Source organism: Sturnus vulgaris, chromosome 3 (assembly GCF_052056855.1).
Source record: "Sturnus vulgaris isolate bStuVul1 chromosome 3, bStuVul1.hap1, whole genome shotgun sequence".
Lineage (NCBI taxonomy): Eukaryota > Metazoa > Chordata > Aves > Passeriformes > Sturnidae > Sturnus > Sturnus vulgaris.
This window is the reverse complement of record NC_142245.1, coordinates 24386256-24414143: the sequence shown is the minus strand read 5'-3', so window position 1 is coordinate 24414143 and position 27888 is coordinate 24386256. Positions and strand designations below refer to the sequence as shown.

Sequence of the window (27888 nt, the reverse complement as noted above, 5' to 3'; positions counted from 1 at the left end):
GATAGTCTGAATGATATTTTGAAGCTGAGCTACTTCGTTCTTGGTGACGAATTCTGTCACGCTCCATCAGCCATTCTACAACTCTATACAAATTTGGCAGGATGCTCCAGACACAAAGGTTTACTGATGCCTGGAATCAACACTGACACCATGTAAGGAAAGGATAATCACCTGAAAATTCGTAACAGAACTGGAATGCAACAGACCAAGTATCTACAGGAAAAGTGGCAAACCTGATGAGAGTCTTGACGTTTTTTTCATTTGTTTTAATAAACAACAATTAATTTCTACTCAGTCTATCACATCTATTTAACAAGATATCTCACTAGATATGGGCCACCTTTTGCAGATGTCTCATATCCACCTTTGCAAGTGCTTCCAAGACAAAAGTGGTTGACTTGGGAAAGATGCAGTACAACTGCATGGCACCATGACAGAGAAATGCCACAAGTTTCTGAGCAAGTGATAGGTCCCTAATGAATTTCATGGTTTTGAGAATGGCTGAAGACATTTTAATTCTGTAAAAAAACCACCCCCAACCAACTTATTTTATTCAGTTACTCCAAGACCTAGCATTCTTACATTACCTAAATATAACTACATTGTTGTGATTTATAATACCAATATATCATTCAATTTTCAACTTTTTCTGTGTTATGCAGAACTGCTTATGTTAATTTAAACTTAGCTGTAAAAGGTAATATACACTCAGTAAGACTGGATGTCAAAAAAAACCTCCGTTTCAAAACTTGAGTTTCATTGCAAAATGTTATTTTGAAATCCATCAATATTTTTAAAAAGTTTGGAGTTGGACCCTAAACCAACAACCAATATAAACAGCCCCTGGATGGCAGTTCACCACTCATCTATGCACACCTCAGAAAACTACGATCATGCCACCAAGATCTACAATAACCCTCCAGGTTTCTAAAGATCATTACAAATTGCAAGGAACAAACAGCTCAATTAAGTTTTCCAAAGTTAAAAAATTCTTTTGTGCACTTTCATGATTTTTTTCCTAAAGTGATTTAGCCTAAACTGAAAATAAGTAAAGGAACATCAAGAAAAAAATCAGTATCTGCTTAATATGCAACAACTCAGATTAATGGGTTCTCTACCACAATAAACATTACTGCCATTGATTCAAGCTGAATTCTTCCCTCTCATGTGCATCTCACTAGAAATTTACCTGGGTCTTCCATTCACTTTTAAAAATAAATTCCATGCAGAGGCAGAGAGGTTTTCCTAGTTTTGCATACCAAGAAATATCACCTATTTCTCATTCACAGTATTCTGGATATTTCAGATACTAAGCAAACAACTCAAATCTATAAAATCATGTTAAAATGCCCCAATGAACATTCCTCAATTAGCATAAGCATTAGTTTAAATAAAAAGCCCATACCCTTTGCAGCATGGACTCTGACCAGGCATAGCCATTGTGCTCCACTGCCCACTGCAGTATAGTTCCCATAATGCACAGCATGACATCAGACTGCAGGATATTCACCAGGCTGGCAAAAAGTGGGCAGAAAGGAGGAAGAGCTGGTGGTGGAAGTGCTGAAAGGGAAATTGGTGTGTTTGACATTTCTCCAAAATTTGCAACACTTATTTAAAATGTCTGATTTAACTGCTCAGTCCAAGGCAGAGGGTTGGAACCAGATGATCTTTATGCTTTTTTCCAACCCAAACCCTTCTATGATACTAAGGCAGAACACAGCTGCTTGATAAACAGTGCTACCAATACAGGCTGCACCATTCAATATGCCTTGTGTGCAACAGAAAAGCCAAAGGAAGAAGCTCTTCAGAAGGCTGGTTCCATGACAAATCAGATCCCTGACTACAGCCAGGGAGACATAAGGGAAATTGCTTCATCTCTAACCAACTTCTACTCTAGCCCTGGAACAGGCTGGTAGTCTAAATATCAGGACAATACACAGCTTGATATGTGATTCTCTCTTCTCCCATCTTCTCTCAAAAATAAATACCTGTATCTTCTCTGTTCTGTCTTCTCAGCTTTCTCTGTGCTTCCTCTGCCTGAAACAGAAGAACATTGCCAGCATTATCAAAATCTGTACTAATATAAAACTAATAAAAAAAGCATTCATGCTTTACTACATTGTTACTGTTTTTCCCAGCCTAAAATAAACACGAAAGCTTACATGTCTTTTCAGTTTGTGTTATGTTCTACTTGTAAAGTAGGGCATGCAACTTCAAAATTAATCTTTCCTCTTGAGCAAGCCTGGATTCTTTCCCTACCATAAAACTGTAAGGCAAGTTTGAGCTAAAACGGCAATTTCCATAAAGGTAAGGGAAAATACATATTGTTTTAAATACTTTCAGTAAAAGAAGATGCAAGGGAACCCACAAACAACCTCCTGAAGGCCCACTGATTTCAACAGCTCTGTATAGATCACAGGATCCATTGACACAGAAATTACTACAAAAACTTGGACAAATTTTGTTAATATTCTCCAATATCCAGCTGGTAATACTTTTTCACAAAAGAAAGCTTTGGAAAAAGGCAAACAAAAAAAAAAGGCACAAAATAAACCCTAGGAAGTTAAACTACTAGTTACCTTTGATTGCTCTGCCCTTGAAAAGTGATAGAAATACAGATTGAAGTTCTTGGCACATTCTGGTTTTAATTCATACAGCCCTCTGCCTGTTAATCCAGGTTTTCTATAAAAAAGCCAAAGGAAACAAAACACTTTATGTTAACTGGTTCTTAACATCTGAGAATAAATAGTTAACTAGAACAACTAACAAACACTGCCTAACAGGCATTCTAGAAATGAAGTAACATTATTAAGAATTTTGCACATGATTAAAGCCATGGGAAATCACCATGACTCAGCTCTCTTTCTTTCATTCTCTCATTTTCACTAATTTAAACATTCCATTTCTAGAGTTGAATCATTAGAATAAAGGGAAACATACTTGAAACATGCCACTTCTTCAATCACACTTTCCATCCCTGTCTCTCTGTTCTCCTGCATGGAGTGAAAAAGCAAGACAGTGTGTTACTGGAGTTCTTGGAATAAACACATTCAAATATCACACAATACTAGAATAAGAATGTAGTAGTAGAATGTAGTACAAAGTCATCTGTACTCAAGAGAACACTAAACCACATAACATGAAATGACATTCAGGAATACCATCTCTGCAAAAGGCTCTTTGAAAAAGCTATGCCATTCTAAGTGCTTCATTTGTACTGCTTCTCCCTGTCATAATGAACTCAGATGTAGCAGTAGCAGAAGAAAACTCTAAGTTAGCTTACTCAGCACATTTTTACAATACACAGCCAGAATTTCAGGTTTCTAGGCATTTAAATTGAAATAAATACTGGAAAACTAAAAAGGACAGTTACTGAAAAATGTTGAAACAACTACAAAAGGTAGCATGAGACATCAGCTCAAATAAGTAAGAATACTTCATATACAAATTATCTTTTAATATTCCCATCCGCTCCCTCCCATACATATTCATAGCAGTTACCAGACCAGGGAAAAAGTATTTAGGACTCACAACGTAATTTAGAACTCTAGCTTAAATAGAATTTGCTTTTTCATGCAACCCTAAATTATTCTTAAATAATTTTAAAAATCAACTTTTCAAATTGTTTCAGTCAAAAATATTTAGAAAAAATTTAAATATTTCATAATTTATTATTAAAATTATTACCAGTATACTAAAACATTGACTGTGGAATTTTGACTGTCTTCAGAAATAATTTTTAAAAGATTGCTTCAAAAATATTAAAAGGAGAAAGGAAAGCAAGCTTTGCTGTCCTACAGAAGTACTTATAATAGAATTCAGATAAATGATTCTGTTCATGTAAATGAAGCACTGATGGATGTTACACAAGTCATAATACAGTGTCTGATTCCATGTCTTTTCACTTATTGTTAGGTTTTAAAATATAACAGCTTATATTTCTGGATAGTTCTAACAACCCACTTCCAAACATCTAATTCAGGGTGTACAAGCAGCCTGCAGAGACTGCTGGCCAGATGGCCTGATTAGAAACAGTATTAAAAAGAGAAAGGACCTAAAGAAGCTCTCAGATTCCTGCCTCTTTCATATGTTGTTCCTTCTTTGCCTCTTTCCTACCCTTGCCATGAGAACTACTAACCTGTACTCATGCTAACCTTGCTCCGAGCATAATCATGCTGCTCTCACTCCACATTAAGTGACATGAACTCGCATAAGACAATTTCTCAGCAATCAGCCTTATAAAGTGGAAGAGTGGTTCCCCCTCCACACCCAGTTACTTACATCCTCAGGGAGTGCCTTTACCAATTCACTGTGAGCCATTGGCCTGATGCTCAGCTGATGGATGATCTCTCGCTTAATTTCATCTGTTGCGTTTACCTGTCCTATTCCAGGGCTGAACCTTTCACCTGTAAACATAAAATACACTTTTTCTTTTGGGATTTTAAACATTTTTTTAAAATCTTTTTCTCTAAAGTAAAGGCTGGAAAATAAGGTGAAATTTTGTGTTCACCCCCCAGTGCTCAAAAATTCATCACATTGATCTAAGCTAATTTCAAGACTTTTCTCCTAGAAAGAAGTCAGAGCTACAGGAAGTTCACAACAGGACTGAACCTGAGATAGCAATAAAAAATTGCCCAGACCATTAAAGAGCCTAAATTTAAAAAATTAATTAAATATATTCTGAACTTACCAACAATCATTATAATGAGGTATAGCATCTCTTCTATAAGAGTGTTATTTTGTTGAACAACATCCTGAAGTAAAACAACAACAAAAAAATTACATTCTTCAATAATTTTTCCATATGCTGAAAATACGTTTTCAGTGATTCAAAACATTGCCTGTTTTCACCCTTAGTACTCCCAAACTGAGCTATGCTGAAACACAGTCATAAATGCTAAAATTATGCAATATTTTCTGACATTTACCAGTTTTGACAAGTAAAAACATTTATGCATACTTCAAACTGGCCAAATGAAATTAAAATAGGATAGACTTTGCTTTTTTATCAAGAAATAGCTCTGTCTCAATACAACAGCATCTGATACACTTTGAAAAACAAAACTGAAGATTTTCTATTGTAGTAGTGCATAAAATACCTTGTTAGTATTTTCTGTGCTAAATCTTTTGCCATAGTCTGGAGTACTAAATATCTGATAAAGTTCAAAGCGACTCAGCATTATCATCAGGAAGTGATTTGGATCCATCATAGACACACCTGTCTATTAAAGGAAAAAAAGAATATAAAGAGAAAACAGATTGGGTGTTATCATAGCATGTTTGTATATTTATATATGATGTTCACTGTATAGTCTTTATAAAATTAATTCCTCTCTCAATCCTATGAATGAAGACTTAATATTAAAGTTTACTCTCTTAGGACACCAAAAACAGAAGTGTAAGTCCATTTGACAAGAAGATTCCTATGCTTTATCAAGAATTTCTGATGCCCTTTTAAGGGCATCATGCAAAATATTCACAGTTACTCCTTCTATCTTAAGCAGTCTAAACAAACTTCAGTGCAAGACTTTTGTTTGGTTGTTTTTATGTCTAAAATTTTGTTCCTGCTGGCTTATCTTCTAGCAGGCATACTATTACTTAGTATATACTACTGAAGATTTTAGCAACAAATTCCAATTCTTGAAAGAAAGGCTGAACATTGTAGAGCAAAGCTTCCAAAACCTTCTTGGAAAGAAAAATACTAAAGTTTCAATGCAGAACAAACATTGACTTCCAAAAATTTCCATTTCTGAAAACTACTGGCCGAAGTTTTTTTCTATTTATTAAACAAGGTATCTAAGTTTCCCAATAACAAATATTTGTTGTTAGTTTACTAATGTTACTAATGGGACCATCTTTAAAACAGAAAAAAATTCCAAGAAAGCTATAGGATATCTACCCAAATGGGCAGAAAATTATCATTAAAAATCAGTGGCAGATCAAGCCTTAGGGAATTATATCTGAAAGCAGAAGTAACTTGGGGCATGTTTATCCTATTGGGTATTGCTATCTCTAGCTAAGATTTGAGGGGCTTCCTGAGAAAATATTTTGCTGTCCAGGTGAACTATGCACCCCGAGCTGCAAATTTTAGATTATATTGCTCTCAGTGTAGAAGCATTGCATCTGTGATAGAGCTAAATAGACTGCTGCATTTGCAAAATCTGTTCTGAAGGGGAAAAACAAAAAAACACGGAATGCATTTCTGGCAACAAGCACACTCATGCAACTGCCAGTACAGCACCACCCATTAGTTAAACATTGCATTCTTGAACATGTGATATATATACACTAAACAGAAAAATCTGCACTTTTCAAAGTGCAGTTTAAAAACAAGTATTACAACAATAATTATTTCCTTTAAAAACTGTTCCATAATTATGTAGGTAAAATAATAAAATTGAAGTCCTTTCACAAAAAAAGGACTTTTTTTCCTTAAAAAGGTTCTGATGAAGATAAAAATAAACACAAAGACACCCTGAAAATACTTGACAAAATGCACACTGGTATATATGGTTACCTGAAGCATTACTATGTCCTTGTCAAACATCTCCCTCCTGCACTTCACATTATGATAGTAATAAATCTGAAAAAAATACCCAAAATACCACATCACAATCATTAACAAAGACAATATTTCATCTAAAATTATTTTACTTCTGAAAAAAATAACCTTTGCTATACTGTGTTCATAAACAAACAATGAATCTGTAATTTGAAAAAAATTATACAATTATATCTTTATGCAAAAAGCTTTTTTATAAAGCACAAGACAATTATAGTTGCCGGCTGGGTTGTAGTGATGCAATGTCTGGATTGCATAAACTTACAAGGAAAAATCTTTTTGACCTCTTAGTTTATGTTTTAATATATTTGTTTAGCAATTAACTGTTTGAAATTCACAGGAGAGAAAGCCCTTGCAGTTGGAGAAATGTTTTTTTCTTCACTCCATGAATTGCTCTTTAATCATTTGAGATACCATCTTTCAGGAATTGCCAGTGTCAGCAAAATGTTAATATTGTGACAGAACTATACTTAACCCAAACCATCCCGGGAAGGAACTCAACAGGACTGAGCCAGGCAGCAGCAACATCAAACCACTGCATGACACTGCAAGGTGGGAAAGTTTGATTCTACCACAATCAAGGAAAAATAAACAGGGCTGACAACTAAATAAATCGTTTCTGCCTAGGCCTGGAAACAAATTCAGCATGCTAGTGTGTCCTCTAGAAACACACCATTTCCAACAGAATTACATGAAGACAGCTAGGCATGCCTTCCCTTTCTTCTCTATCCTAATAATCCACACATATCAATGCCCATTCCTACTATCTGGGAAATATCCAAAAGGAGCTGGCTAAACACGAGCTCTCCCCATAGCCAAAGTAAAGAGAAAGGACTTATAGACTGTGGGAGTTATGTTACCTCAGCTAAACCAAGCTCTTAACTTCAAGATCTTGACCAGGATCTTGGGGAAACCAAGGGGAACCAGGGGAAATTAACACTTATTTCACTACCAAAAGCTATGCTGAAATTCCAGATTTGATGTGTGTGTTCACAGCACTATGGGCACTGCTATAACTGTACATAAGTAGAGCTCTTTTTGCTGTAATGACAACAAAGACATCACCTTATGAAGATCCTTCAAGAGTCAAGAAGTGTCAGAATATAATATATTTGAGCAGTTTAATTCAGACTCCTAGTAGACATACACTGCAATTATCTAATGGAGATGAGGGGCTGATGGGACTGAAGGAATTTTCTTCCAAATAAATCAAGTTAACACCTCACAGAATTAAACCTTATTCCTGTTGTAATCTAAGTCTTGCTGAGAAAATCACTTGAGACAATCACCCTGGTGGGTGGTACTGACACGACAGAACACATTTTATAGCTGTTATGCTTGAAACACCTAATTTATACAAACACTGAGAATGTAAGTTTAGAAATGAAAGTCTCTAGAAACATTAGAGCTAAAAGCCAAGAAATATTTAGTTCTACAGTGCTTCTAATGCTTCTGTGGGGTGTTCAGATTTCAGTTACTTTATAAATATAAGCAGCCATAATACCATAATGCTACATATTTTTATATCTGAGACACTTTTATGTGGAGGTGATGAATGCATTACCACGGATGCTCAGATCTAATTCTGCACTTCCAGGACAGTACACAGTCTAAAAGCTAGGAGTCATTAATTGCATAACTAAAACTCTACACACCAAGCACTAAGTTCAGTGGTTACTGTAGCAGTCCTGAAATAAAAAAGGAACTTTTGACAGAAAAAAAAAAAAAAAAAAAAAAGCAAAAATACTCAAATGATGCCAGTACTGATAAAAACGCCTACCTCACAATGCCTTCCATAAGACTGACATAAGTAAAATTTCAAATCAATACAGGAAAAGAAAGTTTTGATGTTGAAAGACCAAGAGCTCCCTCTGTACTCAGCACTGGTGAGGTCCCACCTCGAGTCCTGTTTCCAGTTGTGGGTCCCTCACTTCAAGAAATACACTGAGATTCTTCCAGGCAACCAGCAACAGGACAAGAGAACACAGCCTCAGGTTGTACCAGGGGAGGTTCAGGTAGGTTAGACACTGGGAAGAATTTCTTCATGGAAATGGTTCATAAAAATTGAAATGGGCTGCCCAGGGAAGTGGTGGAGTCACCACCCCTGGAGGTGTTCAAGAAGTGACTGGACATGGCCCTTAGTGCTGTGGTCTAGCTCACAAGGTGGTATTTGGCCAAGGGTTGGACTCAATGATCTCAGAGGTCTTGCTCAACCTAGTTGGTTCTGTGATTCTGTGAAACTATCCTGAGGGAGTTCCCAGGAAAGAGTGATTCTACAGCTACTGTGCACTTACCTGATTAACAAGAGAGAAACCATTCCTTCTCCACATCCCTGCATGCACTTGGGCACATAGGACTAGGCATCGTAGAGGATGTTCTATTAACATGGGTGGGCTAAGTTCACTCTGCATCAAGAAAATGCAATATTTTGATGTATACAGAGAAAATAAAAGAAAATGGGACTGAAATGATATTTGTGATCATTAAAATATTTGGGCACTACAAAAGACAAGCAAATCCAACAAAAAAGTTAGATGAGCCTATTCACAATATTTCAAATCATTTTTAATCACCCTTACATTCTCTCTTTGCTCCACACAGCTATTGCATGAGGGCTTTAGTTTATTCCTAAAGACAGCAGCTTTCATATTTTAAAACATCAACACCAGCAATTTAATAACACTGTAATTTCATTTTTTTCATTCAAAGGTTAAGTACCCCTTCTTTTCAAAGACACTGAGATTTCTTCTTTCAGTTAGGTCTTATCCTTTTTCATTTTACCTTTTTTGAATACCCCTTAAAAAATAGCATATCAATAAGAAGAAGCAGAAAGCAAGAAACAGCTGGGGAAGAAAATTAGAACTCAGCCCAAGGAGATGGAATCAGATCCTGCCTGGGGCTCCTAAAAGCAGTTTCTACTACAAAAAGGAGGTTATGCAACTTGAGTCTTATTTACTTTAGAGAGCAATACTGACTGCCTATGCTGTCATGAATATCTAGATATTAATCTTTTAAGAGGTAGTTTTACAGACTAAAGATATTCTCCTGAGTAGAATTCACAGTACAAAGGCCCTTTGTTTTATTTAATAATATCCTACACATACATGACCAATTTCTTGTTCAGCATTAATTATATTTAATGAATATACAACATTTAATTACATACCAGGGGTAGCAGCTCTGGAAACTTATATGCCACTTCAGTTTTACTCAGCAAAACATGCAAGCCTACATAAAGACATGAAAAAACCATAGAGAATATTACATACAGTATTTTATATAATTAAAACAGGACAAAAAAGATCATGTAATTTAATCTCAAACCATTTTCTGGACACAGCTACAGGTCTGCAAATTTATCACCGTGGATACACAGCTATTTCCTGAAGAAACAAGTTACAAAGAATACATTTTAGGAGAACTGAAGTTTTCCCATTGTATCTGTATAAGCCTCGCAGTACAAGTGAGATTTTTGCCATTTTTTTGCCTCTGTCATGTCCCCACAGTGAGAGCCAAGAGTCCTTGCTCTGTCAGGACAATCTGCAGCAGATACCTCATCCTTTTTATCAGTCCTTAGGGGGTTTATAAAATACCTCAGGAACTACAATAAGCCCCCTACAAAACACATTAAGATTTTTTGGATTGCTTTCTTTTGAAGTTACAAGGACTTTGCTCAAAGATTCAAATATTCAAAGCTATTTGACACTGAGCTGCATGGCACTTTACCTAAGAATTACCTTTTCCACTTCATTATTTGTGTATTTATTTTTATCACGTTCTTTCTGATTCTGTAAACTAAAAATCGCCAAGCTTTTTTCAACACAACAGCTGAACAAGCTAGACACAATATGAAGAGAAAGGCATAGCTCAATTTTCTAGTGACACATCTGTTTGATAAATCTGTTCTCTAACAGAATGTTGATTAGTCTATTCAATCTGACAGCTAAACATATTCCAAAACAGTCAACCACAGTCCATATTTTGTCACAGTTCTTTTGCATCACTTCAGTGACAAAAACAGCAGTAGCTGCCTATAATGCAAATTCGGAGCCATGAGACAATCTCCCCCAGCCTGAATGACAACAGGTTCTCTGGTGCTTGAGAACATCTGGCCTAGAAACTACCAAACAGCTAAAAAATGGCCAAAATTAATCCTATTCAGGCCTTAAACAATGCTCGTGTGTCTTCATGTACACACAAACACAAATCACATTTACAGAACCATTTTTCATTTCCTGAAATATTTTCCAACTGTTCATACCTGCAAGTAAACGAGAAACTGGGAGATGAATGCTAACTTTTTCCTGAGAAACGCAGTATCTGATGGTCTCAACTGAATGTCCACACATACTGAGGACAATAGGCTGCTCTCCATCAGTAAATCCACTATGACACTGCATCAACACAGTCAGGCATTTCTTGTAAGCTTCAATCAATACTTTTTCCTAAAAGAAAGATTGCAGTTTACAGAGATTATGAAAAAACACAGCTCTGAAAAATAATACAGACAACGTAAAAAAGACCCTGAAGGGTTTGCAATTTTTACCTTTAACAACAGTCCTGCAAAATTAAGATAAGGAATCCAACAAAAGAACCAAATTAAGGAGGGCACAAACTGCAGAACTTGTACTGGTATATCTGATTAGAAAAATATCCACTAGGATGTTGTTTGGGTTTGGGGGTTTTTTTGTAACTGACATTATGGTAACTTTCTGAGCAATGATCATGCTAGGCTAGTAAAACCTGCACATTATCTACCAGTAACAGACTAAAGCCAGCCTGAATGTTCAGGTGTTTCAGGATCACTTATCCCACAGCCACATTTTACGATGCTAAAGTTCTGAAATCCTGAAACTTGAAACACTTATGGAGCAGAAACATGATCAAGCAGTATTTGGTAGATCCAGGGCCTACTCCTCCATTCCCTCCCCTTTGAAATTTATAACCTGATAGTGTTGTGATAATCACAATCTTCAGATCTGTGACAAAACTCTCTGCAGTATTTGTAAAAGGTTTAACCATGTTCTTATGAATTGGTCAGTACAAACCACACTTGTGCTTAAATACAGAAAAGATTTGCATTTGCTCATAGATGATGTCCTCGGCTTATGGTGAAGCTGTGTTTAGGTCAACTTTTACATGTATTAATATTTGGGTTTGATCCCTCTTCACACAGAAAAACAATTCAGAAGGAACTTACATCTAATGCACACCAGTCCTGCATCATTGAAATAACAAGTGTTAATTTCATCTGCAGAGTAAATGCTGCTTCCCACTCTGGTTCCATTTCAATGTGTTGTCCTACTTGACGAGTTATTGGATCCATACCCTAGAACAAGAAGAATTATACATTTCAACAATGTATTACTGAAATACACTGACAGCATTAGCAGACGTGTGAGACAGTGGTTAGCTATCCTTATAAAAATACTGCTGCTGCAACAGGTAAAAAGAACCTTGTGGGAATGAAAGGGAATGAAACCACAAGTGGCCTATTTGTGTGTCAGGGACAATTTATTCCTCAATACAAGGAGCAACTCTGCTGACACTTTAGATTAATCAGATTTTGCTCATAGAATTAATTGTCTTGTCTGCCTCTACAAGTGCAAAATAAGCCCCAAATTACACTTCTCATTTTGAACTGCTCTTGCTTTTCATTGTCCTCTACAACAAAATTTTAAAAAGTGAGGCAAGATGTTACCTTTTAAGAAAATGCAATGGCTCCAAAAGTGATACTGAACTGAAGTTATAAAATGAAGAGTAGATCAAATTTCTTCTATTTTGACATCATAAAAGCTAACTTCCTGCTTAAATTCTGCCAGATTTTGTAATTCACAGATTTACATACCTGCATACATTTGAGTAATTCTAAGAAGGCATCAAAACCCTCCAGGAACTTGCGTCGCAAGTCGTCTGACCACTCTGTGGGTTTACTTATCAACACATACCTGGGGAGATTAGAAAGATCCAAGTGTTCATTTCTGATTTTTTTTTTTCTTTTAACTCATCAATTTCTCAAATCAGTACACTTAGTATACTTACTTGAGATCCAAAATAAGGCTCTGGACACGTCTGAATTTGAAAGCCTGCAGAGCAGTGTAACGTTCAAACTGAAACCTGCCTTGGATGTCACGGTGCCTTAAGTGGTCCATGAAAGTTTTGATGATAGTGGTCATGAGATTCTCTTCTGTTATTAGCATTCGAGCCTATGCCAAACGACATTGAAATTTGCTGTAATTAACAGATAAAGCTAACAAGACTTTCACACTGCACCATTCAGTTTATAAAATAATTTTTTAAAATCCAAAATAATTACATCAATAATTAGAACAGAACACTGAAAAGCACTCTATTCACAGAATCACAGAAGACAAAAAAAAGGAATCTAGTAAAAAATTATCATAAGCCAGATTTCTTTTTTCACATCCTTTCTGTACAAAAGTCTGTCTATGGTAAGGTTCCTGCTAACCTATATAATTATGGCACAAGACATGTTATTACGTGTCTTATAATTAACTTGTACCTCCCTTTAAGTATGTGTTGTCTCCTCTCAGATAGTTTGAGCCCTTTAAGGGAGTGACAGCTCTTCTGTTTTCTGTTTACAGACTGTCAAGAGCTATGGTGAGCAGAGCCTCTTCTGAACAAGTAAGGAATTGCACATGCAATTTCCACGGTGAAATTTCATGAAATAACCTCTGATTTCCCTCAAGGTCTACTGATATATCCATGTGTTGTATGAAACAAATCAGCCAAGTCTGATAAAGATTGTCTTCATCACCCAGCCTAACATAGCCCAACTTCACAAGAGAGGAGGGGGCACTAAGTTACTGCCAGCTCCTACTCATGAACACTTCCACAACTTTCCCATTCTGTTGGTCCTCCAGGATAAATAGGATAAGCCTTGCAGTCCTTGGATCTAGTTAGTAGACTCGGCAAGACTGGCCACTCTGATCTACCACAATGACATTGTGGGTCTTGACTAGAGCTTCCAGGTTCTACAGCTGCTAATGATAATCCAAAATAGTTTCTAAAATGCTACGGCAGAGGGGGAAAGGAATCTAATGATTAACGTTTTCCCTCAAAAAAAATCATCACCAACAGAGCTACCCATCCACCTTCAAAACCAAAAACCACAGTTCCTTTACAACTCAAACTCTTAAATTACTAAGATCAGTTTGAAAATGTTACTGGAGGATGGTGGGGTGGTTTAAATTCTTTAACTTACTCATTTAGTTAGGAATGAGTGCCTATAAATATATTAAAAAATAATACTTAGTTCATATGATAGAAGCTTATCATAATTACTTTCACGTCCTCAATCTCTTCTATCATTCTGCACAACAGTCAAAATGCATTTGCTTTGCTTTTTTTGCATGCTTTTAAAATAGAACACATACAAAAGAGGCACTGCAATTACTCTGCCCTGGGAAATGTTTGAAATTACTTTTTCAAAAAGTATGTATTGATACACATATTGTACCACCCCGCCTGCCAAAGGGAAAAATACCATAACCATCTGAATAATATTAGTTGGTTAAATCTAACTGTAAGTCTGAATATTGGCAACATTCTCATTGAAAGCATCAAAATTAAAAGAGGCAATTCAACATTGTCCTGAACCATGGGAACAAAATCTTGAGCTCCAAATTTTGTCTAGTTCATAATACAAAGACAGACTTAAATGGAGACTGGAACAAAGAAAAAAAGTTTCCCAACAAGCTGGTGAAAGACCAGCAGATTCAGTGAACTGGGAGAATTCAGTGCCTGTAGCACTGAAACAAAAGTTAACTGGAAATCTATAAGAAGGCAGTCTTGAGACTCAAAGTACTAAAAGACGTAGGAAATATCATGAGACAATCCATGCTTGCACTTGCGTCGATTGGAAAATGAACATAAAGTGGATCACTCATAAAACTGCACCAGAACGGCACTCTGAAACCATGATATGCAAACCGTAATATAGATTTCTGCAAACAGTAAATGTGGCTCAGTATGATGAGGAATTTAAATGTTATGTGTCTGTATCTCCAAATAAATATGAAAGCACCTTTCTAAAAAAAAGTAAAAGAAAAATGTAAAAAGAAAAACCTGAAACACCCAGCCACTCTGGGAAGCCAGGCTGAAACTTCCCAGTGTTGAACGCTTTAACTTCTAAACCCATAGCAATGTATGCAAACAGTCTGACTGTTCTGCATTTCCACAGTAATGTAAAAGAAATCTGTAGCCTTGATTTATGAACCTTGAGAGGCTTTTAACAAATAAAGATTTCCTTTTTTGGTCTTTCAGTACTTACAAGAGAAGGCACTGTGAATATCTGTATCGAGAGGTCAGCAATTGAGAACTCTCTGTCGTGGTCATCTTTCATAAAATCACTCTGCAATCGCTCATAGTTCTATTAAGAAGGAGGCAAAAAAAGGCAAGGAGTGCCAACTATCAGTTTTTAAAAGAAAGACAGGCACTACTCACCAGAGTAGGTACAGTGAAGAGTTGGACAGACAGAGCAGCCACCGATACTGCCCGTTCGTGATCATCCTCCATATAATCTCTCTGCAACTGCCGGTAATTCTAAACAACAAGGGGAAATTCACCTCTAATCCACACTGACCTGATTTTTTAACTTAAATGTCTGCTCTGGGAAACTTTATTGCCATGAAAAAGGGAAGAGTAGCTCTAACAGATTATTATTATGGGTATTTTGTACAAAGAATATGACAACTTAATCAGCTCACATGTGAGATCTACTCACTCTCATTTTCACAATAAAGGCTAGTATTTTATTTTCTACTCAAGAGTCTGCAGCAGAGTGAGCAGAATTTTGCAGGGCTGATTTAAAGCATTTCAAATACCAGTTACTGCAGAAATACTAATCAGCATAACTGAATTTCAGCACTATTTCTGAGCAGTGCTGTAACAGCTTACACCTCAACAATGAGCAGCGATTAGCTCTTAAGAAGTGATAGCCTGCATAGCTGATGGTGAAGACAAAAACATCTGAACTGCTTTAGTTCTGGGGCATCTGAAAAGCCATTTCCTTCCGAGGAGATGAGATGCCATTATAACTAATATACTGAAGAGTAAAGTAAAATTTCCAGCATTTCATTTCAAGTTTTCACTTCCATAAAAAGGAAAAAAAAAATGAGTAACAGTTCATTTAAATCACTGTATGCTAACTAGACTCTCTTCACTAGACAGTTTTAGCATTTAATGGCTCTTTGTAAGAAAGACACTTACTCTTGCAAAGCGGATAGCAAAAAGTTTCTTGTATTTCAAATCCATAAGGAGACTGCTCATGAATAACTGGTGATACACATTTCTAGCTCCTGTCAAGAAAAATGAATGAAATATTGCATGTCACTATTTTCTATCAACGTAATATGGAAATATTTAGAAAAGTAAACTTCTACAGAATGAGGTAAATGTGCATTTCAGAATAGAAGCCGCTTTGATTAAGTCTGTCAGATGGTAGCAAAGGATGAAGAAGAATAATAAACCAAAATTCTTCAAGAGGCATTATTTATTACTCCTGTGTAAGATAACACTGTTAAATGGGAATGTATATCATCAAATATAAGGGAAGTCTGCAAAACAAGAACAGAAATCTGTTCCTCCTTAGGATAAGCAGGGAATTTAGATGGTAAAATAAGAGAACACTACTATGAGAAGTATTGGCAACTGCAATATATTTTCCTAGTTGTGAACATCTCCATAAAATAATCAGCTAAGCTATCTCTGAATTTCTAGTCTGTATGGACAGGGTCCCAGAAAGTATTATCAATACAAATGATATTCATCTCTATGTAGCTTGGAAACAAATGCACATATGCATAATTTCTTCTGTAGGTTACTTTTAAGTCAAAGGCCATGACACTATTTCCTTAATTCAGAGAACTCTGGAGTACAAGAAAAAGTAGAGAAATATTGATGTCAAAATAGAAAAGTAAAAGTTACTCCTTGCTCATATGAAAGACATTATCCTAACAAAATCTGTATTAAAGATGTTGTAATGCTCCATAAAAGCAGTAGCTTTCAGATTACAAAATTTGCCAGGACTTCATTCTCAAGATAAAGGTATTAGATAAACAAAATCTAAAATAATAATTTTCTCCATATTACATCCACTTTCCACCTTACTTCTTATTTTATTGGTGCTCCAAGAAGTTCCCTAGGCAGACATATTGCACCATTCCCTACCTGTTTTTTGTGATTCTCTTTCTTACACCTGGCCTTACAAGCCCTTTCAGGATATCAAATTTGACACAAAATCATTGAGGGAATAGAAATTAACTACCTCCGTTTCCTCAAAATTACAAACTTTTCTAGCTAATCCCATTATATCAAACAGCCTTTCAAAGCTTCAAGAGCTCTAAAACAACAGAACAGTAATTTTCACTGAACGTTCTCAGAACACTTAAGAATACCTCATGAACACAAACACAAGTCAAGACAGATTCTGTCCCTTAAAAATAGGCATTTGGGTAGATATGAAAAGGATGCTGAGATCCTATAAAGCAGACAATTTCTCTATAGTTTACTCGATTTCCATTAACTATCCCTATCATTTGCATATTCCAATCAGTTTTAATTTCAGACCACTTTGAAAAATGAGACCTAAAACCATCTCCAAATGGTCTCTGCATGCTCTTGTCTTAAATACACTTGGGAGTGTATCACGAAGGGAGAGATTGTTACAAAATTGTCCATAATAACACTGGAGTAAAAATTATCAAACATTAGCAGATACAGTAAAAGGAAAACTTAGGCATAGCATTCTCTAGCATTTCCCAGAACTTTGAGAAAACTCACCTTTCCACAGTTTAGAATCATACAGCATCAGCTTATCTACAAGAGAAGAATTTTCACCATCTGGCCCTTCTTGCAAACCAACCTGACACAATATTCGGCGAAGGCCATCTTAATGAAGAGAAATGGTACAAGTTAGTTACAGCTCAAACACAAACGTGTGCTATTTTGACATCCTGAAATTTCCATACAACACAGAAGCCCTCACACTGCCCCCTTTTCCATGACAACTGAATAACAGCACTCATATTTTGCCAATACAAACACAAATATTTCACACCTTGCAAGTTTCACACTGGCCTTATGGAACATTGTGAAAATCACCAAACGCAATGATTTGGTTTAAAGTAATCAAATAAAAGTGTGCTTCTTTAAAAATGGCTTACTAAAATAAGAAACAGTTTTACAGCAGACTAATTTCCTAGGGTTTTGTTTTCCTGATTAGACTCCTATGAAAAGGAAAATATAATCTATATATGCAATGACTCATATATCCATGCTATCATTTTAAGGCTTCTCTGCGTATATTTTCCTAATGGAAAGAAGAAATAACTATAATTATATGAACGTATAAGTTATATGCTTGCAGACAAGCCTGCATCTGAAACAGCACAACCCAGACATGCTCCTGTTAAGACTGTTCAACCTGGCTTTGCACTGCAGGCAATGCATATTCCCTTAGAACCATGGGTCTTACAGAGCCCTTACTTCCACACCCTGCTTGGCATCTCAGCTCCTCAGGCAGAGGGGGCAGTGGCTTAGTGCCGTGTACACTGCACCACGAGCTGCGTGCTGCAGTAATGCACTATGAGAACCCTTACAGCAGTCTGGGCTTATTCCTTTTTGCCTTGCAGAGTTCAGTTCCAATTACTATTATGAAGGACAACAAATTAATGGAAACTACTGCATTGTTCAGCAATTGCCAAACAGACACCTAATCTGGAAGAACGGATATTTGCTAGGAAGGATGGTCAAACTTCTGACTAAGTTCCATAGCAAGGTTTTTTTCCTTTTTCAGAAAATTTGTCATTCCTTTGACAGCAATCATCCAACCTAACTCTAGCACAGCAGAAAACCCCTCCACTCAGCCTTTTTTCAGGGACATTTCAGTGCCATCACCCAAGCAGCATAACTCTATCACCCCAGGCTACAGATGAAGGGTAACAGACTGCTGAAAAGACTGAGTAGAATTGAGTTGTTTGGGTGTGTTTGTTAAAAAGCTAAGGGAAACCAACTCTTTCAGAAGTGCTTTTCACAAAACCAGACTCAGAGTACAAGACTGCACCCCAAGACATGGTCACAGACAAAATGTTATGTGTGCTGTTTACAATCAAACATACCTGCTGCCCTTCATTCAGCATTTAAAGAGCTGAACGCTTCAGAACTTCAGAAACACTACATACACAACTCAAAATTCAATTCTTTCTTCTGTAGTATGAGACACAATTGACATATGCAAGCTACTTTTTTGCAGCTGTCATTTAGTGCTGAAAATTAATGACTGTGGCATCTAGCACAAATGACGTGGCACAAGACTGGGCTTAAAATGAGGAACAGTGCCTACCTACATGTTTCACTGAAAGGGAAATTCAATCACAGATAGAAGCTATTCGTAACTCCTTTCTATTAATACCTGCTGTTTACCAGCAACACTAGCAAATAGTTGAACAAACTGCTACCAAAAGTTTTGTTCAAAAGTGATTTTGATTTACTTATCTTTAAAACTTAAACTACCTATGTTTCAAAAATGAGAAAATGTTATAAAGAACGTTGTGCATGAAATCCTGGCTAGCTTTCCAACTATCAGTCTAATAAAACATGCAGTCTCTGAAGAAACACTGCCCTTATGCAGAACATATGTGCAATATGACAGCTGAGCGTGCTTTGCCAATACTTCTTGCTAACATTTCCAGATGAAAAAAATACAAATTGCAAGGGGGTCTTGTATCTATATTTCTCCATATCAGCAGTTTGTCACTTTTCCTTTTATTTCCCCTCATACCCTACATCTTCACAATCTTATGATTTACCAGGACAAAGGGGGAACCAAGTAAAAACAAAAACTGAGCATTCCTGTAAAATCTGATGCTGTACATCTTGATTCCTTTGAAGAAACCTCTTTCAAAAAATCTGATTAAGACTTTGTCAGCTTTTATGCTTACCAAAACCCTCCACAATTCCTTGCATTTTCTCTGTTCTACTTAGCAAAAAATCTGAAGCAATCACTTTCATCATCATTCATCAAATTACTTCTGAATAATTTTGTTTTATCTAATCAGACAGGTTATTTTCAGCTTACTGCATTCATTTAAAAAGAAGTAGGGACTGAAAAAATAGCTTTTTGGCATACTGCATTTGACAGCGAGTCTCAGCTTCTGTTCAACAGCAGCTAAACAGAAAAGACTACATAAGACTGGTAGCACTTTCACATGGAAGTTAGAATTCAGAACAGCACTCCAGTAAGAGAAAATAGAATGAAGTCTGACAAGTTATTAATAGCTTTGCCTTATACATTACATATCTGAAATAAGTAGACAAAATTGCTTCAGAAAATCAGCTCCTCTAGCAAATATTCTCCAACTTATCTCAAAAAGGACAATTTTGCCCACCTGAATATCCAATAACACTGCCAAGCCAAGTTAGGAGCTTCAGACCAAAGCTCTGATGGGCAACAATAGATGAATGCATAACTTGCACTTTCAATGGCTTTGTCTGACGACTGGTATTTCTCTTAAAAAGAAAAGGGAAAAGAAGGCAATGAATATTTAAGTGAGGACTGTATATACTTCTATACAGAAATGCAGCATTCCTATGCTTCATTTTGGTAATTTATAATATTAATACATATTCTAATTACTAACACCTACGTAGCAAAACCCAAAAAAGTCTGAACTTTGTTTTGCCTATTAATATTTGAAGGACCTTATTATGCAATATCAGCATATTTAGGTCAATCCATTTTCCACTCTTGGCCTGTTATCAATGCTCACACTGATCTGCTGCATTTTACTGATAAGCAATCCCACGTTCAGCCCAAGACAGCCAGCATGTTTGTCCCTCTCAACATGACAGGAAAGTCACACAGCAGCCCATCATGGAAACTGACTGTCCACAGACTATTTTCAAAAATACAAATTAAATACACAGAGTTAAAACAAGAGATACTTTACCCTCAGCTATGTGTTAGAAAGCATAACAGTTAGATGGTACACATAAAAGCCATTTTTTCTTTGCCTGCACGGGCAGGAAGTTAAAAATATTGCACAACATTATCTTTAAAAATATGCTAATGCTCTCAAAATACCTGAAATAGTTAAAGAACAGTAACTCTAGTTGCAGGATGTGTTTTTCAGTGGTTGCAGTATCATACATAAACTATATATTTCATGTGATTAAGTACTGCAATGCAGCAGTTAACAAAAAATTAAAAGAAAACATTATTCTTACATTTTTATAGGAAGAATCTTGCAACATATAGGTATTAATATATATATACGTACATAAATGCACAGATTCAAAATGAAAGTATTTGCATTTTCACATTTGGTTTCAATCAGTAATAATTTCTGTAACTGTTGCTGTGAAAGATATAAGCAACTTTACACTATATGAGAAAAACTATAATAATCTAACTTCACTGATCTGAACTAGCATGTAATTCTCAAAGATACATTTGAAGTCCCAGGCTACATTTGTTTTATGAAGGAAAAAAATTCTCTACAACTTCTTTTTCGAAAATTATTTTATGTGTCGGGCAGGCCACAGTAGGAAAAAAAACCAACAAAAGACCAACAACAACAAAAGCCCCATAAACCAGTATTTTGATAGCTCTACTGTATTGTAAATAGTATCTCCAACACTCTGCACCATTAAAATATAATGAGTCATTATGATAAGAGTATCACACACTGGGTAGTAAAGCCTCCTTTTGCTTAAGAGGAGGCAAGTAAGTAGATAAGATCCCTTAGCACCGTTACTTACCACTATTACAGATTTTGCCTGGTCACAGTATTGGAAGTCTCCGTATCGAACAGACCTACGGCCCTGCAAATTCAGAAGGATGTAACATTACCACCAGCTCCTAAACAATAAGTCTCAATTCTGTGTTTTACTTTAATATAAAAAACACAGTAAAAGCTTCAGAAGCATGCTAGCTAATCTGCCTTTCATATTGTTTTCACTTTTTAAAGTACTGTATATAGTTAGATACTTGGATTTCCCAAATGCTCCCTTGTACTTTTTAAAAGATAAAATTGTATCACATATTCAGTTACCTGCTACATTAAATTTTCTGTGTATAATACTGTTCTTAAGATGAATAATGAAAAGAACTACACTTCTTTTATTAGAATACTGAAAACATTAGTACAAAGGCATTATTCATTCGTTTTGATATAATTTAAAGATATTTCAGATATTTCAGTGCCTTTTAAAAAGCAGATATTAAAGTTAATTGGTCTTTTAAACATAGAATTGGAGCACTTGTTTTATTCCAAAAGGAAGATTTTCAGTCTTTCTCTACTGTCAATCCATACATCAAAATAGACAGCTGATTGCATTTTTAGTGTATTACAGACAGGAAAACTCACTGGTATTTTAGATCTGATGCCAAATCACTGCTTCAGGCATAACATTCTCATTTCCTTCACATACATGCTTATGTATATATGCATTCATGTATGTATTTAGAAGGGATCAACAGTAGGGAAAAATCTGAGTATATCCCACAATACACTGCATATGCTCAGGTCAGCTGATATTCAGGGATCAGATGGGAGTCTTTTGGTTACTGGTATCACAAAAGATAGAGCAGTGATAGCACAAAACCAAAATCCAGTTCAGTGCTAAGTAATAAGAAGTGGTTATATTTCCTGCTCCACTGACCTCTTTGAAGTACTTTAACCACCCAAAATGACATTCCCATTGCCATTTTGGAAAATATTTCCTCCCCACACCACCCCCCCCAAAAAAGGTACAAGCAAATAAGCCAAGTAAAAGAGACACTCATTTTTCATGCCAACTGCTTACAGGTTCATTTCAAAAATAACAAGGTGCAGCTACCCAATAAAGTATCACTTTCTTTAAAAAAATGCACATGAGCCACACTACAAACACAGGTGACAGAGTGCTTCTGAAACTGAAATACTAGTTACAATTATATTCAGCATATAGTGACTCTGAATTCACTGTTCCTCCTAAAAGCTGTGTTAAATGCTTTTACCTCTTCCTGCCACTATAATCTGACAATTATGAAAAAGAAAATTAAATTAAATTTTAAAAAGAAATCACAAACCATGAATAGTTCCACAACTACCAGAAGTCAGTTTTGGATTTTATCCCTCACACTTAACTGATGTTACTCTGAGAGGCATTTCCTATGTTTGGAGCATATTTAGGGGCTCCTTCAATGTCAGCTCCCTGGTTCAGTAATGGAGGGGCCAAAGCTGCTGCCTGACCTTGACAGAGGAGTGAGAAACACCTTTACACTTACAAGACATACTAGAATAGATTTACATTGAAACACATTCAGTATCAGGATTAGTTTGGACTGGCCAAATAGTATTTAGGCACTGAGACATTTAGTATTTAGCATTAAGGCATTTTAGGGTATGACACACAAGACTCACAGACTCACATTAACCACACGCTTTGGGAAAACAGACTAGAGTAAGTACAGCCATAAAGCAAACATTAGGTCAAGGTAATTAAAAGTTCTAACAATTAATTCACTTACATCTCTATCTACTGTTGTTGCAAAACCAATGGCTTCCTTCTGTGTGCAGTTGACAGCCTTTTGAAGAGTATAAATAACTTGTTCATAGGTATGGACTTCATCATTAAACAGCATGCAGTAGTAAGTGTCACTCTTCTCACTTCAAAGCAAGGATTGAATTTATGTCATTTAAAGCAATGTTAAAAGTAAAAGCAAGAGCAAAAGAAAAATATGAGAAATATAAATCTACTATAATTATTGTATACAAAATATTTCTGACAATTTTAAGAAGGGCAGAAAAGATCCTTAAAATCAGAACTTGCATTTTCAACTGTGAATATCTCTAAGCTTTTAAAAGCCAGAAGACAAATACAATACTTACATCATTTCTAGTCCAGGCAATTCATTTTCTTTTTCCCATGTTAATATATCTACTGCATATTTAAATGTAATGGCAAAAATATTATAAGCTCTTGCTACCATATCTTCTGGTAAGTGCACAAGAGGATCCTGGAAAGTAAATATAAATAGCAAATGAGAAATTAAATGACATTGAAAACAAACTGTCAGATTTGCACCTCTCTTTATGAAAAATGATGTAAGCATCTTTAATTATGTCTTTCTTTAAATGACTTTTCAGTTGAAAGGAAGAGAGTCAATAATCATCCTGTTTTCTTCTTCCAGTTCTACACTGACAGTCACCAAAGCTCTAATCTAACATTCAGTACCTGAATGTTAACTTGCCTCTGATCACCCATTTACATTTTCACACATTCTTCCATTCTCACTCTCCTTGTTCCCACTCCTGCACACCTTTTAAGATAGTTCTTTGGAAGACCTCTAACCTCAGCTGTATTAAAATCTGCTTCATCTGCTATGCCTTCAAAATCATAATTACAAATCCCTGTATCTTTTGTTCCACTTATCAATATTAGTAAACTGCAGAATACAAACGACCATGCATCTCTTGTCCTATTTTATATGCAGCGTGCATTAAAAGGCATAAGTCTTATCTATCCAGGCTTATACAACATGCAGCACACTGGCATCATGATTTATGATGCATGTCTCTTATATGCCGTGGTATATAAATAATTAACTGCTGAAATGTAAATAGGTGTTTCACAATGATCTGTCCACGTCTCAGTCTTGCTCACAGAGAGCTGCTCCCCTACAGTCTGTAGACTGTGCACCCATTTGTGCCCATTGTGTGCTCTCCATTAGACAACTGCAGCAGCCCTTATAAACTTGTCCTGCTCTCTGTGCCAGAGCAGAATGGAGGCTGCTGCAGGTGGGGGAATGGGAATGTGGAGGGGGAGGAAGAGGAGAGCTGCCCAAGTCTGCCAAGTCAAATAGACTAAATTTTGGAGCAGCAAATGAGAACCACTGGCTACTCTGAATAAGACAGTGCAGGTACCACTGCCATTTCTCTCCAGTCCATTTCAGGGATGGTGAACAGAAAACACTATAAACCTCTTCTCTTAAGGAAGCTGTCTTTTATCACATCGAAATTTTGAGAACAGTGAGTTCCTCTTCTACAAACCTGGAAAGGGAACACTGCATGGCGTACAGGTCACCTGGACATTCACTATACACTGGGTCACTGACTCCATTCATCATTTGATATTTTGACGTATGTGTAATTGTTAGACAATTAAAATATTTAACAGTGGCCCAATTTCTGGTTTAGCATTACCTAATACTAAATTCTGTGCTTCACTACAGCTTAGGTTGTATAAAAATGGCCACAATAATCTTTTCTCAAGTCTGCATCATCTATAGGAGACTCTTGACAGTCAGCAATTCACCTGTACAAAAAGTTTATCCCCTATACCTCAAGACTCTTGGGGAATATTTGAAAGCTTTACAAGAGTGGTAACAACTGCCATTTCTCCTTTTTTTCACTTCTTCATTTAAAAATTATCCAGGGTATGAAGAACTATCAGCCACCAAAAGCAAAGAAACCCTAAAGCAGCAGCTCTCCGTTCATTCCCAGCACTTTCAACAAAGGCACATACCTGGGGGCAAGGCAGAAAATAGGCTCCAATAATGCTCAACAAACCATCCTTAATCTACCTCAGACACAACACTGCATAAGAGATCTCAATCTCCATGGTTTATGGGGAAGAAAGCCTGCCCAAAAGCTTGATTTTTCTGTCAGGCACACTCACTGTGTGATGATTACTTCGGACACAGAAGTAGGAGTCCACCCAAGATACCACAACAGGAGTTTCCTAAGGTTGCTGACTAATGTAAATTGGCATATAGACCAAGTGGTGAGTCCAGCAGCCATGCTAGAGTCTTAGGGCTGGAGTGAGAACAGATTTTAGAAAAATCACTGCCACTGAAAATACAATTACAATTGCTTCACTTAACCATCAGATCAGCAAAATTACTACAGTGCTTGCCTTAGATTTTCCCTTTTAAAAAACCTCACAGAAGTTACACTATGTAAGAACAGATGTGAGTACCTAGGTCAGAAGCCCAATTATCCACACTCATTCCTGAGATGTAATAACAAATGAGAAGAGTATAGCAGAGGACAAAATGCTTGTCTACTCTCCAGTAACATAAGACACTAACACTTCCCGTACCAAAGATGGTACCCACAATTTTAAATGGTCATTGGTAATTTTTCCCTCCACCGTCATGTTAAATTTCCTTTCAAACATGTATAAACTCTTAACAATAGTGTTTTTGCAGTGGTTAATCCAACAGCTTGAGTTCCTCCTGTAAGATGTGGCATGTCTTTTTTGCATTTAGTATGTCCAAGTTGTTAAGCTATGAATCTGTGGTGAAGATGTGTTCTCTATTTACTTCTCCATACCAAATAAACCCTTTTAGAGACCTCTGCCTTACGTCTCCATTATGACTTTCCTGTGACAGCAAGGTATTTTGATTTTTAAAAATCTGTGCACTTCCCTTTGGTAAGAATCAGAATATTTGTTGCATAGACAGCTGAATTTGGCTTCTTGGTGCACATGATTACATACAGATTTTTTGTTGGTTTTTTTTTTTTTTTTGCACGTGGCAGAATCCCTTGATCTCTCAGAATATACAGAAAAACAAAGAAACAGAACTAAAGCCACAGAGGTGACCAAGAATATACAAAATGAAGCTTTAAGTAGAAAACATTTCAAAGAACTTCTTAAAATATTAATTTTTGTCTAACACTGTGGTTCAAATATTACTGTTAAAGTTCCTACAGCCTCTCATGCAGAGTATACAAGACTAAAAATAACCTCACCTGAATGATTTATACATACACAGTTAACAATGTTTTGAAACATGATGCCTCAATTATAATTACCTCTTCTTCTGCAGTTTCTGAAGTGTTAAGTTCATGCTTTTGACAGTAAGGACCTTCCTTCCAAGCTTCTGTATCACCACAGTCACAGAAACCTCCTCCACCTGATGTTGTCATCTGAAATTATTTAAGACCATAACAATTCATGTGAATATGCATATATATCATACATGCACATTAAGAAATGAGTAGTCACAGCAGTACTACAAAAGCATGATCACAACACCAGATAGCTTTAGACAGAATAGCAGTGGAATCATGTCTGCTTTTATGACAGCTGAAAGTTTGTTTACCACATCAGCGTGCCTATGTCAAAAGAAAAAACCCTGAACAACGAAACACCTTCAAACACCTCCATTCTGCCCTACCTGAAGTTTTCAGATTTTCTGAATTTATTACTTGCCATGGCATCTGTACTATGCCAAATTCTCAGAGTTTTAATTTGAACAAAGCTAAATAATTTCACATAGTACTATTAGACAGCAAGTAAAAGACATGCTTTATGACAAAAGGAATTGAGATACTTAAATTTTTCAAATATGCAAGCACAGAAAAAAAAGCATTTGGAAATTTTGATGGTATATTTACATTGTTTTAATAAAATTTATTTTAAAGACCACCTCAAGTTAATAAGTGTAATAATACTTCTTTTTTTGAATCACAACTATTAACTGATGCATAGAAGAATTCTTCTTTCACCTGTTTTTGGCATACTTGATATACTCTATGCATAAAGGCACATCTTACACTATCAACAAAACTAGATGGACATCTGAAAGAGCATTTGCATACTTTTGGAAGTTGCCTAGACTTGTTAATTCAATAGGCTCTAAAAGTAAAAATCTCCGTATAAGAACTAAGCTGATATCAGCAAATTATCATATTTTATTTGATTTAATTTCTTGATAAAAGTTGTGCTTGAAGTTTTTTTCCTGAATCCTACTGCTCACTGTAACCATGCAGTGAACAGATTTGCATTAGCAGCAGTGCAGTATCGTTGAAAACAGATTTACAGAAAGGCTGCACTGGTAGTTTTCACTTAACTTCTTAGTTTAAAAACACACCAAGGCATTCTTGGCTTTGTTTGAAGGGTTTTTTAAACTAATCTGTACTAGTAGTAATAGCATATTACTAAAATAAACAGCATTTACAGTTTTAGTTTTTTAGCTTAATGTTTAAGTTTTACATAGAAGTGGCTTCTTAATAAAGGTTTTTTAATAGCTTTTAAAAACAGTTAAATGCAAAAGTCAAAACAATTTAAAATCCAAGACTAAACCTGTAAAATTCACTAAAGGGCATGTGTTACAAATAACACACATTTGTAAGCTTAACTGTTGCACATAAAATTTCATTGCTCAATATTTTAAAGTGTTAACTTCCAGAAGTTACACTCAGATCAAACAGTCAAGTTCACATAGGATTACTGCAGACATTCTGAACTTTGTGTTCATTCAGCATTTGGAAATACTGTATACATTCTTAAACTTGAAACTGTTTCACACACAT

At 36.0% G+C, this 27888-nt stretch overlaps 1 protein-coding gene across 3 annotated transcripts in view; it reads right to left on the bottom strand.

Moving 5' to 3' along the window:
• UBR2 (ubiquitin protein ligase E3 component n-recognin 2) overlaps window positions 1-27888 on the bottom strand; it is a 55580-nt gene that overhangs the window by 19732 nt on the left and 7960 nt on the right. The window contains exons 4-26 of one of the 3 annotated variants that reach the window (XM_088161217.1): window positions 26386-26499; window positions 23458-23585; window positions 23097-23235; window positions 21344-21406; window positions 19972-20092; window positions 17366-17473; window positions 15794-15882; window positions 15029-15127; window positions 14856-14954; window positions 12605-12768; window positions 12411-12510; window positions 11763-11891; window positions 10824-11007; window positions 9729-9790; window positions 8857-8967; window positions 6518-6583; window positions 5100-5222; window positions 4691-4754; window positions 4282-4406; window positions 2941-2993; window positions 2580-2682; window positions 1989-2037; window positions 1406-1560 (exon numbers count right to left, since the gene is read on the bottom strand). In XM_088161217.1, the coding sequence (XP_088017343.1) occupies window positions 1406-1560; window positions 1989-2037; window positions 2580-2682; window positions 2941-2993; window positions 4282-4406; window positions 4691-4754; window positions 5100-5222; window positions 6518-6583; window positions 8857-8967; window positions 9729-9790; window positions 10824-11007; window positions 11763-11891; window positions 12411-12510; window positions 12605-12768; window positions 14856-14954; window positions 15029-15127; window positions 15794-15882; window positions 17366-17473; window positions 19972-20092; window positions 21344-21406; window positions 23097-23235; window positions 23458-23585; window positions 26386-26499 (2448 nt within the window). The remainder of the gene's footprint in view (window positions 1-1405; window positions 1561-1988; window positions 2038-2579; window positions 2683-2940; window positions 2994-4281; window positions 4407-4690; window positions 4755-5099; window positions 5223-6517; window positions 6584-8856; window positions 8968-9728; window positions 9791-10823; window positions 11008-11762; window positions 11892-12410; window positions 12511-12604; window positions 12769-14855; window positions 14955-15028; window positions 15128-15793; window positions 15883-17365; window positions 17474-19971; window positions 20093-21343; window positions 21407-23096; window positions 23236-23457; window positions 23586-26385; window positions 26500-27888) is intronic. The other 2 variants (XM_014887406.2, XM_014887407.2) reach the window with 2 other exon arrangements.